Source organism: Mytilus edulis, chromosome 2 (assembly GCF_963676685.1).
Source record: "Mytilus edulis chromosome 2, xbMytEdul2.2, whole genome shotgun sequence".
Lineage (NCBI taxonomy): Eukaryota > Metazoa > Mollusca > Bivalvia > Mytilida > Mytilidae > Mytilus > Mytilus edulis.
The window spans coordinates 91,596,534-91,611,384 of record NC_092345.1 but is presented as its reverse complement, the minus strand read 5'-3'; the positions used below and the strand labels follow the sequence as shown (position 1 = coordinate 91,611,384).

General features: G+C 34.0%; 1 protein-coding gene across 1 annotated transcript in view; it reads right to left on the bottom strand.

Moving 5' to 3' along the window:
- Positions 1-248: 248 nt before the first annotated feature.
- LOC139513443 (elongation factor 1-beta-like) overlaps positions 249-14,851 on the bottom strand; it is a 38,148-nt gene continuing 23,545 nt past the window's right edge. The window contains exon 6 of the mRNA XM_071301920.1: positions 249-436. Coding sequence (XP_071158021.1) covers positions 350-436 — 87 coding nt within the window. The 3' untranslated portion in view covers positions 249-349. The remainder of the gene's footprint in view (positions 437-14,851) is intronic.

Here is a 14,851-nt window from a genome sequence, read left to right as displayed (position 1 = left end):
ATTGTGTATAAGATTCATAATATTTGGTTGAGGCAAACATAAGTTTTGAGAACAGAAACCAATTTGGAATGTACAGATGTACATTCAGACGAAGAAGGGTTGGACTTATGCACTCTGCTATGGTGGGGGCATAAATATGTTTAAACTAAAACTGACTGAAGAGATATAACAAGAGACATTATGGTGTACACACTTGCTGTGTTGTAACATTAAATCACACTTGCAATAATAAAATAAACATAGAAACATTTTGGTGTTTCCGATTTTTTTAATTTCTCACTCCTCACATAGATCTAGCACTGACTGGTGGTAATAATTTATAAAGTTAAGTCCCTTTTCACTTTTAAGTTTAAATCTTATTAAATGCAGCAATGTCAACAGATTGTACATAGTCTTCAAAAGCTGTTATTGCTTCTTCAAGGAAATCTGTACCAACCTGTAAAATAAACATTTACTATTACAGAGACTCTGTCTTTTAACACATACATGAAATAGCTAAACTGGCTTCTTTTGATACAATAATAAAAACAGTCAAACTGGTGTCTTTTGAAACAACTAGATATCATTGAGATGGGAGCCATCTCTGTGGGCCCTGCTGTGAATAATGAACATTAAAGAATTTGTATCTTTACCATGGGACTTTGAGTTGTTAACCGACACCAAAGTTTTTGACCTTGACCTTTGACCTAGGAAGTTGTAGATAAATTATGACACACCCTTTGGTGTTGGGTTTATATACATGTCAAGTATAATTTTTGATATCATAACTGTTCTCTAGATATTGAGTACACAATCTGTTACGGACAGAAAGACTGATCCCTATTCACGGTGTATATTCGGAACGCTTGCTTTCAGATTCAATCGCCGGTAACGCTTGCTTTCAGATACGTGTAACGCTTGCTTTCAGATGTTTGTTGACGGAAAAGCAGAAGTCAGGTGCTAAATATGGACGATGCTTCAATCTGGTGGTATGTGGTGTTTTTTGTTGTATCTCACGGAACATTAGAGTTATTTTACTTGTTAGAAATGTAACGCATGTTATTTTGAAAGATTTAAATCAGGTCGTAAACGGTCCCACAATCACAACACTGCAAATCACGGAACACAAGAATGCCTTTTATGTGCATGAATCTGTTTAAAACATATTAGTTGTAGCCAGTTATCGAATCGTCTATTGACCATAAACTAGTTTATTCATATCCGTATATCAAAAATATATTTTATCTTACTACAAATTGTCCGTTTAAAAAATCTTAGGAAACGCTGTCTTCCAGATACTTCAGTTTCAGCGTCGTTTGTGGAAACGAATGCTTTCCGATATTAGGAAACGAATGCTTTCCGATTTTTATGCAGGAAACGGCTTCTTTCAGATTGAATAGTTATAATTTAACCCATGCAGATATTAAATACGTTTTTGTTTATGTTAATTAATAAATTCCAAACAAAACAAAAGGTCAATTCAACAAAGAAAATAAGGGCAAAAGGTCAAATCAACGAATTAGTTGAAATGCTCATTTGCCATCTAGTGTATATCAAGTTCATCTTTACAAGTTATTTAGGGAAAACATATGTGCCAGTGCCAGAAGTTATTGAAAGGTTAATTCTTTAATGAGGGACTAAGTCGGTGGTATAATTTATATGACTGATTTTGTTTCATATCGTTATTTTAGAGAAAAGGAGATATAATATTATATATAAAATTGCACAAATCGGCACTATGTATTTAACAGATGTATTTTAATTTAGTTCAACAAATATTAAAATTGTACTCAATGCATTAAAAACACAAACAAACTTTTTTGAACGGAGCAAGCGATGAACCTGTTATTCGACCCAGTCAAAACGAAAACAATTGAAGTCTTGTGTCTTCTTTAAAAAAAAAAGGCAATACGTGAACCGTCGGGATTGAATATTTAAACAGTCAATTGCGGTAGGTTAAAACATTTAAATAATTCGAATATATCTCAGTTGGATCAATCAATATTTTGTTGCACGCCACTGAACAGTGAGAAATAGCATTGGTGCATTTATTTAAAAAAAAAAAAAAAGAAGAATTTAGGGTTTTAGCTTAGTTTATTTGGAGTGTGTAACCAATCATGATAGAAAATCTCTTGTTTTACATCACTGTTTTGATTAGACATGTAAAATATATAAAAAAATTATTTTGGATGTACAATATGAAACCAAACAGTGTCTTTCATGTTTTAATGGTTTAGTGAGTCTATATTTCAATTACCATAAACATTAGATCCATACACTTTGGTGCATGGAATTATCGTAAGGTGTACAGTGTACATGTCTGTCTGACAGGTTTCACCTGACATTGACCCCATTGCCATGAATCTTTAAATATGTTAATGTATGTGATACTAAAGGTAACACCTTTATATTATTATAAAAGACTTTCAAAATAAAAACAATGGCCAGTTAGTTAATGATTACTTCTAATTGCAGGAAAAAACAATAAAAGAAAAAAGAAAGGACTATGGCTTCATCCACCAAAAAGATCAAAGGTTTCCCCGTTACCTCAAGAGATTCAAAACATAACAACGCCCGCAAAAAAAACAAGTTTCACTACACCAAATAAGTGTCATCTCACCAAAGCTCCTAAAAAAGCTACATATAATGGGTCCGTTGGAAAAAATCGAAGAAGACTTTTCACGGATTCACCTGAGGAAAAACTGTCAAGTGATGTTCAATTAATCCTCCCTTCAGTTCTGAACAACTTAAATAAAGGTGGATATAAAGAAGATTTCTGTCTTTTATTGAAAGGGATAGCTTCTGGAAAATTTCCGATTCACAATATTGCCTTTAGATTGCTGCTTGACATTGCTAAATGGTATTCCCTAGATAATACTACACAGATGCAGTATAGTTCCGAATCGATGAAGTTTTGGAAGGTTGTTTATCGGTTATTTCATGGAAAGGCTCTTCGATTTTTGTCTGGTGAAAAATCTATTGGTCAAGTGATAGATGGGTCATCATCAAAAGGACTGTATGATCCACAGAAAAGTAAAATAAACTTTGCTGTTCCAAATATTAACTCGATAAATAATTTTCAAAGTGTAAACATAAATATTCCAAAGGAAATCTTCCCCGGTATCATTACTGAAGCATTTAAGTTCTTACCGCGTGGGAAAAGTTATGTGTTATCTGTTGATGGGAAAAAATTAGCACCCGGATTAAACAGCAAGCATGGCGATCAAGATCTATTTGGCCATGAAGACAGAAATTCATTACAGAGTCTACAGAAGCGTCTGGACACCGAAATTCAAAAGGTGGAAAGTTTAATAAATGAATGGATTACAATGACAAATAATGACAGGAAAGAAAAACTTTTTGAAATAGTCAGGATTGTTTCATTAAGGATCAAAGATTTACGTGAGCTTTTTCAAAACCAGAATTTCGCCCTGAAAAAGTTTTACAAAGAGGCAGGAGAAGACTGGCGTACTTCGCCTTATGTTTACGCCATCAGCAGCATCCAAGCACTTATGTTTCAGATCAAGTCCGTTCTAAAGAGACTGCTGGAGACTAACAACATGATATTTAATGAAATAACGATACTTTGTCAAAGTAGTAAATCTTTTTTACGAGGTACAAACACTGACATGTACTCTCAAGACAATTGGGTTTCTTTAAAAGAACCAGAAGATCTACCAGGTAGCATAGGAGACGACTTAAGATTTGTAAAACAACGTTCTCCTTTGTGGTTCGAAAACAGAAATGGTTTTAGGTTGACAGGGAGCAAAATATTTGAAGGTTTAGGACTTGATAGCTTAAAAAATCTACAGAAGCATCACGATAAGGTTATAAGAAAAAAAGATGTTCAGGAAAACATTTCAGAAATAGTTCAGGAAAGAATGGATCATGGTACTAAATCAGAAATCCATGCAATTGCAACTTTGACTAGCAAAGTTTTGCCTGTGTACTATCCAGATATGAAATATTTTGAAGAAGGTGCCTTCCACATTAAACATGATGGGAAACCGTTTATATTAGTATCACCTGATGGATCAATTGGCCAATTGGAAGTAGGAACAGCGCATGAGCAAACTGTTCCAGTACTTAGTTGTGAATTTAAATGTCCTTTCCCGAACGAGAATACGATACCAGTGCATTATACAATTCCTACAAGGTAATTAAGCTACTTACCTTAGTTTATTATTCACAATAATTTGTGAGCATTTAGTCTTCGGTTAGTATGTCCGTCAGTACACTTCGTTCTGATATAAAGGATGAGGCAACTTTATTAGGCCAATATTTAATAAAATTTCAAGGTAGTTCTTACAGAAAACGTGAATATTTATGTTAATGAGTTAACTGCCGATTTCAAGCTGCCTACCCCAGCTGCTTTTTGTTAGCTTCTGTCTACTTCAATTGAGGATACTATAATTCAGTGGTTGTTGTGTTACATATTGGCTTTTCCTTTAATATTTTTGTACATTAATTTCGTTTGAAACGTTTTGTATTTGTCATTTTGTGGCTCTTCATTGCTGATTATGTAGTATCGGCTAAACTCGCCGTTAAAGGCCTTTCGGTGACCTAAAGTGGTTTATTTCTATGTCATTTGGTCTCTTGGTAAGAGTTGCCTCATTGGCAATCATACCACATCTAATTTTTGTATCAGCATAGACTAAGACGAATGAAAACTATGAGGTGTTATTTATCTATATCGTCTCTACTATTTTATCATTTCATCATATGTATTCTGCAAATTAAGGACATATAAAGGGTAGGCAATACAATGAATGTATTGTCAGTGGTTAAAACATCATGGTCTCTTTGACACTTCGTTTCAAAATTTGCTGAATATTTATAAGAATACAAGTGTGGACACAGATCAGTGTTGATTATATGTTTTGATGTTTTACAGTGTTTTCTGGCAAAGTTTTGTTATTCAGGGTGATAACGTTAGTTACATCTTTTGAATTGTACTAACTTATTGTGAACAATTAATTACTTCAAATATGATATCATTTCAGATATATTCCACAGATACTTGCTGAAATGGCGTCAACGCACACTGAAACTCTTTTATATATTTGCTGGACAGATGATTCATCAACAGTCTTTCGTGCCAAATTTGACAGCGACCTTTGGGAAATGATGAAAACTGAAGCAATTTCTTTGTACGGCCAGGAAGCACCAAAAAGACCAACGCGGGTTTCAGACAACGCAAAAGAAATACGAGACAGAATGATTGAATATAAGCAGACAAATGTTGAATTTCTTTGCGAGATTCCTTCGGTCAAATGTACAACGAATGGAATATCACAAACAAACACCGAGACGCCATACGTTTTTCCCGTAACAATTGTTAATGAAAATGCAGAATCAGAATCAAAAGTTGATATGGTTTTAACTGAAACAGTATCTATGATAAAAGAAGCTTACCAAATTTGTAGACGCAAAGCAACGGAACTACTTGTATGGTTGTTGAGTGACACTGATAGAATTTGGCACCCGGAAATGCCCTATGCTGTTCCAATTGCCTATGCTATGAAAGGCTATAGTTTGTCCACAAATGTTATGCGAGTAATGCATGATTCTATTTTAAGCAAGTGCGCCGATAATGGAATAGATGTTGTTTGCAGTAGCTTTGATGGACAGTGGATCAAGCTGGCGACAAGAACTTGTGAAGACAAGCCCTTAACTCTACTGCAACTACAGAAAGACACTTGGGAGAAAGCAAAGAAAGCTACCAGGGAAAATATATTTCACGCCTTTGTGACCACATCAATGGTCAATAATGTAGAAACAAATCTTGTTATGAAGCAAAATGTTACGGGAAGTTTAACAGTTTCCTGTCCATTACACACAAAAATTATGAAAGCTATTCGTAGACATGGTAAAACAACTGTGATGTCAGAAAAGAACAGTCAAGATTTTGATACCGGAAAAGCATTGGAACAAAGTGAGAAATCAGATAAGCTTGCATGTCTCCCGGAAGAAGTATTGGATTTGTTCATCGAAAACAATGATGCATCTACGATATTGTCAGAAATACAAGAAGCCCCAGAGACAGCGACTGAAACCAATAAACAAGACAAAAATCCTGCAATGGCTAACAATGTGTTAGATCTTTCTTGCCCTTCAAACACCTCTGGTGAGAATCAAAACCTTGTACAACTTGAACAGGACATTGAACTTATCAATGATATTTACTTGAAAATATACGAAGGTTTTATTAACCATAAGAAGACCGTTATACAAAACAAGTGGAAAGGGAAATGTTTAGATGATATTCAAATTACAGTGAACGATACGAATAGACTAAAAAAAATTACTCATGATGAAATGAATGTTATAATTGACAATACTGTTTTGATACAGAAGAAAAAGGGCCTGTCTATCAAAAAGTCTTGGTTAATCATGGAAAAGGTGAATGCAATCAGTACTTTGCTCGGAACTGGACAACAAATAGTAGCTGAAAAAACAGTAAAAAAGATCGTGACACTTAAAGAAATTGCATCAAGATCACTTAAAGCTGCTAGTCGAGTAAATGTCAAAGCTGTTCCGAAACAACTTTTAAATGTTTTATATGCAACCCTTATATTTCCTGGTGAACACCAAAATTGGTGCAGCAATTCACCGTTCAGCAAAGAATTGCTCATTGAAAATGTAGGTTCAACTGAAATATTTTCATATCCTGCTTATAATGATAACAGAGAAAAAATGGAGCCGATGTGCGTTGATGCTCATCATCTTTTAGTAAATCTCCGAGTTAAAGTTTGTAAAGACGGCTTAAGGATGATCAAAAAAGAGGCATGGCATGCAGTTGCCGAGAATAGGGATATCATCAGTAAGAGTTTGGTAATTGACCTGATAGACAAGCAAAACAATGCCTATGCTCTGAAAACATTTTCTATCGAAGTTGAGACAGAAATGATGAAGCTAGGATATCATAACGAGGCTGAATTTTGTAATACAGTAAGGAATTGGTATGAGGCTGAAGACAGTCCCGGAATATCAGCATCTGAGAGAGCTCTCAGAAGATTGCGTATGAAGCAATTAGTATTAACCGGAGTAGATTTTGGCACTTATCCACCATATGGAATGTTCATAAATGGGTTCAGTAGAGTATCTTTTGAGGGTTTTTTGCAAAAGATTGACACAAACATACAGCTATATGCATTGTGCAGTACCAAAACTTACAACCAGCGATCTATATCTAGCCTAGCTAATGAAACTTTTTTCGGGGAACTTAGTCAGATGGAAGATACCAGGCTTGGATGTCCAAAGGCCATTAGTATTCCACGCTTGATGTCAACCATTACAGAAATTCTTCACTATCGCAGCGATCCATCTGACAGGTAATTGTAATTGATTTTAAATTTCGAAATTTTAACAAAGAAGGACAAAAACAGTTATGTTATGGCTGGTAGAAACATGACATTTAATATATTGACTTCCTTTTTTATTGATATTGCAGAGTTCGCGAAATCTTTTTTCCCCTGGTGGTCCTTGAAGAAAATCTGCTGGTCCTCACTATTAATCTATTGAAAAAAACTAAAATTGTGTCAGTCCTATGCAAAATTTTGGTGGTGAAATCCTGAGGACTGACACTTTTCGCGAACTCTGATATTGTCGTTGGTTTGCTGTCTCATTGGCATATTTAAATTATCTTATTATATAATATAACTCTTTGTTAAAATAAGGGGGAAGTCAATAAACTTTCAATTCATTTAACGCAACTATGAAATTAAGGAAATCTATGTGTGTATATACATTTGATTGGACATAGAAAATTATATTCATCTGAATATCACAAACGTACTAGCCGATTAAAAAAAAAAAAAAAAATAATTGTTAAGATATATTATTTATTCAAATGTTCTCTTATATCCTTGAGGCATCGTCCCCTGGTATCAACTGCATTCTAGTTACCTATGATGCTTCCTTGTTTGCTTTCGATACAGGTAGGAAAGAGACATTTACACACATTTTACATGCCTATGGCCCATAAGGTATCGCCCCCTGGTGTCAGCTGCCTTTAGGAAACCATAATGCTTTCCTATTTGCTGCTGACACAGGATGAGTCATGGACATGTTTAATTTCTACTTTCTTTTTGGCTAATTATTATATATTTAATTGATCCAACTTTTTGTGTACTATACATATGTGCATATCTATTTTTCTTTTTTTCTTTTTGGGCTGCTTGTTTGTTATCTATATCAACCACACTTGCAATAAAATGCATTTATTTAGTATTAAAAAAAAAAAAACACATACTATAGATTCTTTATCTACGTATTCTTTAAGAACTTAAATAGTTCTCGTTTAACTTTTTTTTTTTTATTATCTCATTGTTTGTATTGTATTATGAAAAAATTATTGATGTTGTAATGTTTATGCCCTTTGGGGCCCATAATTGGAAATAAAAATATCTTATCTTATCTGTTATTTTGGATTTGTATATAAATACAGTGCAAATGATATATTTTGCGACAATTAACTCAAACACCACAAATGTGTCACATGAGTAACATGAACTAAAAAAAATAAACTTAGATATTTTGACAACTTTTAAAAATATAACTGTACGTATACTGCTATTTTTATCAACATAGGTCATTTAGTATTACTTCGACAAGAAAATGTGTTTATCCAGTGCCATCGCTGTTAAACGACACTACTGAGAACAACGACACATTAGAGGAGAGCAAACCGTCTTTGAGTGACATTCAACAGGAGGACGGCAAAATTAAAATTATACAGTTAAAGTATGAACTTTTGTTACTTATTCGGACTTCATTTAAACTGAGTTTTTACCAGCTGTACGTATTGATGTGTATCTGTTTTTTCTTCATTGGTTGAAGGTTTAGTGGAAGGTTGATATCTCATTTAAAATGTTAACACCGTCGCATTTTTTGCCTGCCCCACGTCAGGAAAGTTTAGTTCATTTGTATATTTTGGAATTGACTTTCGGTTGTTTTATACTCTTTGGTCTTAGTGTGTTATTTAATTTCAAGTCATTAATATCTCGAATGGTCAAGACAAACCAAAATTATTTATTCTTATTTGTTCACGGTTCATTATCAATAGTGAACATTTATTTGCATGGTCATTATTTTAAGGACACCTTAAACAAAAAGTTTTATGCTTTATTTTCAGGGATCATTTCTTTGACAGCGTGTTGCGTAAAAGAAAGAAACAGAGACAATCAAAGAGATCCGATATATCAAAGCTACATGAAGTTACCCGTGGGTGCTTACCCGTTCGCCAATACCACAAATGCGACGAGAGTAAGATTTTACCAACGACACGATTAGGAATCAATCTGTCTGGGCCTACAGATGCTGAGAATTAGTACTGCACCAAAAAACAAACCAAATTTATGATTAAATTGAACTATTATAAAATAACTGTGATAATTGGGGAAAAAAATATTGATTAACCTTGATTACTTGGTGTTGTTTTGGAATGTTTTGTACCATTTTTTTATTTTTACATTCATTTGACTTATGTTGTGATTCTAGTCAGCCCTTCCATTTAATACATTTCGGATCAAATGTCGGCTATCTCTTGAGTGATAAAGCTTCGCTGGGCTCCTTCGTCGAATAGTATATTGGCGGTGTTAAAATGTGTCTTGTCATACGTGATAGGCGCTATCGCGGTTTTCAACAATACTTGCGATCTAACCGATGATGTGGAAACTAGCTGTTATAGAAGATTTGATCACCGGGAAGGATGGAGTCGTAAGAGCAGTCAAACTACGTACACCAAATGGACTGATTACCACGAGACCAATTGTGAAACTGGTGCCACTGGAAATATGAACTTTAATTGTTAAAAGTGTTTTTTCAATACCCTTTTTATGACCAATACATGAACAGTAATTGCATTTTGCGGCCCCCAGAATGTTGTGAATTAGTTTTAGTTTCAGTTTAGCACTTTATCACTTTTATTTGTTTAACGTTTTACCGCCATTTACGTAACAATAGGCCCGCAACGTCGTCACTTGCCAACGTCTCTCTTGTATATTATTAGACTAGTAAAGCATACGAAACATTGAAGACGCTTTTGTGTTTACTTATATCGATACGTCCAAAACAAGTGTATTGTAGTGATGGAATGAGAGACCGACGGACAGAGGTGAACCAGTTGTCATTTAGTAAATTCTAATTCAGTGTAGAGTATATGAGAGCTTTACATGTCATTCTGTTAGACCTGCTAGGTCATGCATGTAATGGACCAAGGACTTTTATGATTATTTGATAATCTCACTGTTAATTACTGACGATTGATTATTCCTTGATATTTTTATTAATTACAAACTAAACTCCAAAAAAAACCGTGTCATTTATAGACAACTTCCTGTTTGGGTTATTAGTTAAGTAGAACAAAGGTCACCAGTAACGAGCTGGGGGAGAAAAAAATCAGAAAGCTATTACTAGGAAATAATTATTGATTATGATTCTCTTTTTCGAAATTCAAATTAGATTCCAAAAAATATTTTGTTTGAAGTTTTTACGGTTGTTAAATCAGGTCTCATTAAAAATATCATGCATTGTGCTTTGTTTAAACAAGGTCCCAGATATCTTCAACTGGATGAAAAGGTTGTGTTATTTTCGAAATTACCCGGAATGAGATAACTTGGATAAGCGAGTATGACTGGTGTATAAAGATCTATTTAAAGTGCAGTTAGTAATGACTTTGTTCCCGTCAAGGCAATATCATATCAGTTATCAACTTTTATGTCATTTTGTCTCTGCATGTGTCTCATTGGCAATAATACCCCAACATTGTATATATATTTTTTTTATATAAGGCTTTATATATACTCCCGAATATATGAAAACTGGTGTTTCTTATTTCTGTTTGTAACTATGTATACTGTATTGTTTATTATATTTGTAAAAATAATATAATAATATTATATAATGCTCCTTGTGAGCCCATTTGATGGAAATAAAGCATCTTCTTCTTCTTCTTCCTCTTTTTCCTTTTCTTTACTTAAATGATAGACCGAAGGAAAACAAGAATTTTCACAGGAAGTATCAATTTAATCTTTAATTCGAATTTAGAATTAGACTGCAAAACTTCAGAGAATAATTCGATTTATAGCAATTATATTTTAAAACATAAACAAAAACAAATCATTTAAATATAGTTAAACGACGACTAACAACAAACAGTTTAATTATGTCCGGTTTTCTTCACATGTTTATGTAGACCAGATCTATTTTGATAGTAATTGCCACACATTGCACACTGGTACCTATCTGGGTTCAGGTGACACTTCTGGTGCTCTTTCATATATTTTATACATTTAAAGGCTTTTCCACATTGGTCACACTTAACATATTTCTCTTTATTAATTCCACACAGTTTGGCGTGATTATATCTACTATTTTCATACTGAAACGACTTCCCACATTTCGAACAGCTGAAATTTCTCTCATTTTCATGGCCCGCTTTGTGTCCCTCAAACTGTCTTTTGTAGTTGAAGCCTTTTCCACAATACGTACAAAGGTAACGGAGCTGGCCCGAATGTTCTCTGTTATGGTTCGAGAGTCCTGTTTTTGACTTAAAACTCTTTTGACATGTTGTACATTGAAAAACAATATGTTTGTGAAAAGAGTCAACATGGCAAGATAAATCACATTTGGTGTAGAACACCTTGTCACATTGCTGACATTTTTCCATTTTATCTAAGTGTTTTTTCATATGGCGACTTAGATTGCATTTTTCAGTGAACTCTTTATGACAAACGTTACATTTCTTGGGATTAGGTTCTATTGGGTTATTTGGATCTTCTTGTTCCTCTAACAGGTCAGCACTGGTGATAAGATCTGTGATGTCAGAATCTGATGTAAGTACTTGCACTCCTAAATAATCCAACATTGTTTTGTCATTGTTTAAGTTCATCTGAAATACAGACAACAGTATTTAATTATTTAAGTATTTATTACAGTACTATTAGCTGTATTTTGCTTTCATTAACAGTTACCGTGCATTATGCTTTTAATTTTATGTTATATTGGGCAATATCTTTAATTCGTATATTTTAACCAATTTGGTTCGTTCAGGAATAGTCACATGTTAAACTATATTTTCGACGGTAAAAAAATACATTGATAAAATAACAATTATAGACTTCGTCTTTCTTCTTTCAGATCAATATATCCTTGTGTCGACCTCATACAAACGCTATATTTGTATAATATGACATAAAATTTAGGTCACGGTCTGATGAACCTTCCCGGACAGACATGAAACCAACACATATACAAAAGATGTGGTTTAATTGGCAATGAGACAACTCTCCACAAAGAGACCAAACGGCAGAGGCAGATTTAGGGGGGGGGGGGCCTTTTTGGGGAAAAATGTTGTTGCTTATATAGGGAATCACTGAAGCGTGACTGGAGCGGGTCCCCTCTTAGGGCAGTCAGTGGGCCCCCTCTTATAAATATTCTGGATCCGCCACAGAAATTAACAACTATAGGCCAACGTGCGGTCTTCAACAATGATCAAACCCAATACCATTTGTAGTCAGCTATAAACGGTACCGACATGACAATGTAAAACAAACGAGATAACTAACGGCCTAATATATCATATATGTACATTTTACACACCAAATATTTGTTATCGTATTTCAAATAGTATATTACAAGAGGACCTAACCACAAAACTTGACCAATGAACCCTGAAACTTTTTTATTTGCTGTGGTAGTTATTGGAATTAATGCATTGTATTTTTTTGTATTTTGTTTTTTATTATATTCATTTCTGACTTTGCTACTCCTATTTTATTAAAAAATAGCTCGTTGGAACCGTTAAAAATTGGGCTTAAGCCCCCTTTTCTACAACTAAACCCATATTTCGTACTCTTTGGATCAGATCGTCAGAATATTTGACTGAAACCCGTAAATATATAATTATGACACTAATTAGAAATATTGAAACAAAGCCGATTACGATGCATCATTGTTTCAAGGACAAAGAGAGATAAATCTTGTTACGGGGATGTAGAAGTTCCTCGTTGTCAAAAGCACCTGTTTACTGGTACACGTGTTTATTTTGAAATGTTAAAATTTAAAAGGTGGATATGACACCCATTCTTATGTTTCATGTAAATTAAGTGCTATAAATGGATATTATTTCCTTGAATTGGACAATACAAGTAAGTCATGTTAATCATATGTTATATTGATAGTTAATATAGGGTCTAGTCATAAAATAATTTGCTGATAAAGAAGCCAGTTTTCGAAGGAACCCAGAAAAGGATCTCTATCAATTTTTTTAATTACAAACATAGGTTTTCAGTGATTGCGAAAAACAAACATCTTTTAAAAAAAAGTTGTAATGCATATTGCATGCACATGGTTAAGTCAATAAGCAAGTTTATTTAGTTTCAGAACCAATTTGAACGAGTCAATTACTTTCTAGGCTAGTTCAAATAATAATGACGAGTTGAAGTTTTCCTGTGGAGCCTTCATGCGCAGGAAAAACAATTTGCCTTTTAAGACTTCATAATAATTATTTTTGGACTTGATCTTTTCCCAAAGTGATTGATTGAGTACGAATTGGTCGTCCGTAGTCCGGTCAACAAAATTATTAAAGGCTTTTTTTTTCTGTGCTTTCGGGGGCGACTGACACTCTCTCTTGCCTAACCAAACTTCTACGTTTCCAGTCCCTATCCATACCCCCTATCCCAACGCATGCTTCCCTATTCTCACTTCCCCACCCCTAGGCCTTGATCAGAGATAAAAAAAAAAAAAATCAGTGCAACAAAAATTGAGAATGTTGTTTTTAGGGTGATTTGAAATAACTGATGCACGGTGATTACAAAGGCAGTTCCACCGATTTAAACAAAAGGAGGGGGGGGGGGGGGGTCCCAAATTAAAAACAAAGGGTCACCTTATGTCTCTTTTTATGCATTGAAACCGGGAACCCTTCCATCACGGAATCCACCACGGTCTTATAATGTGTAAAATAACAACTGGTGAAATATTTTGTATTTTAAATGGCGCTATAAATAAAAGATCACGATCTTGTGTCCCTTGTAACCTTTATGTATATGTGAGGGAAAGATTCATATTGAAAGCTGAGTCAAACTACATTTTTCTGAACTGGTGCCCTTTAAATCTTAAAGTACGCGTTTCCTAAATCTCAAAGTAAGCGTTTCCTAAATCTTAAAGGAAGCGTTACACATTGATTTTCAGAAAAACGGGGAATACACCTGATAAAATCATTTGGTGTCTTACATTTTGTATGAAAATGATATATATACATTTTTTTTAAAATACTATGTTGAGAAAGTTTGGAAAATGTTGATAAGATATTTTCTATTTTGACAAGTTTGACAGTGCTCTCTGACTAACAAGAGAACGCAGTTTTGTTGTAAACGAAATTACTTTCATCTACAAGTTTATGTGATAAGAAATCATGAATATCGATACCTGGTTATCTGTTTTGTTCCGTCAACCACAATTTCATTCATGAAAAACGGTATTGTATTGTTTATTTTAAGATTGAGGCAACCTACCTTTCAACTGTCTTTGGAATTTTCTTTTGGAATATCGGAAAGTACGCGTTTCCGGAATCTGAAAGCAAGCGTTACCGGCGATTGAATCTGAAAGCAAGCGTTCCGAATATACACCGTGCTATTGGGTGACCACCATTTGGCAGGGCCCTAATAAGAAAACAATAGCTCTACAATATCCCGTTTCCAAACATTGCATAGTTATTGTTGATATGCCAACTGTTTCGATGTTTTTCATTCCAAACTGTTTTGATTTATTATATATATAAGTTTGAGAAGTTTCAAATGTGTGAAATAAAAATTAACAACATAAACATTCTTTAAAAATTATCCATTACAGCTTTTACATTAATGCTAGC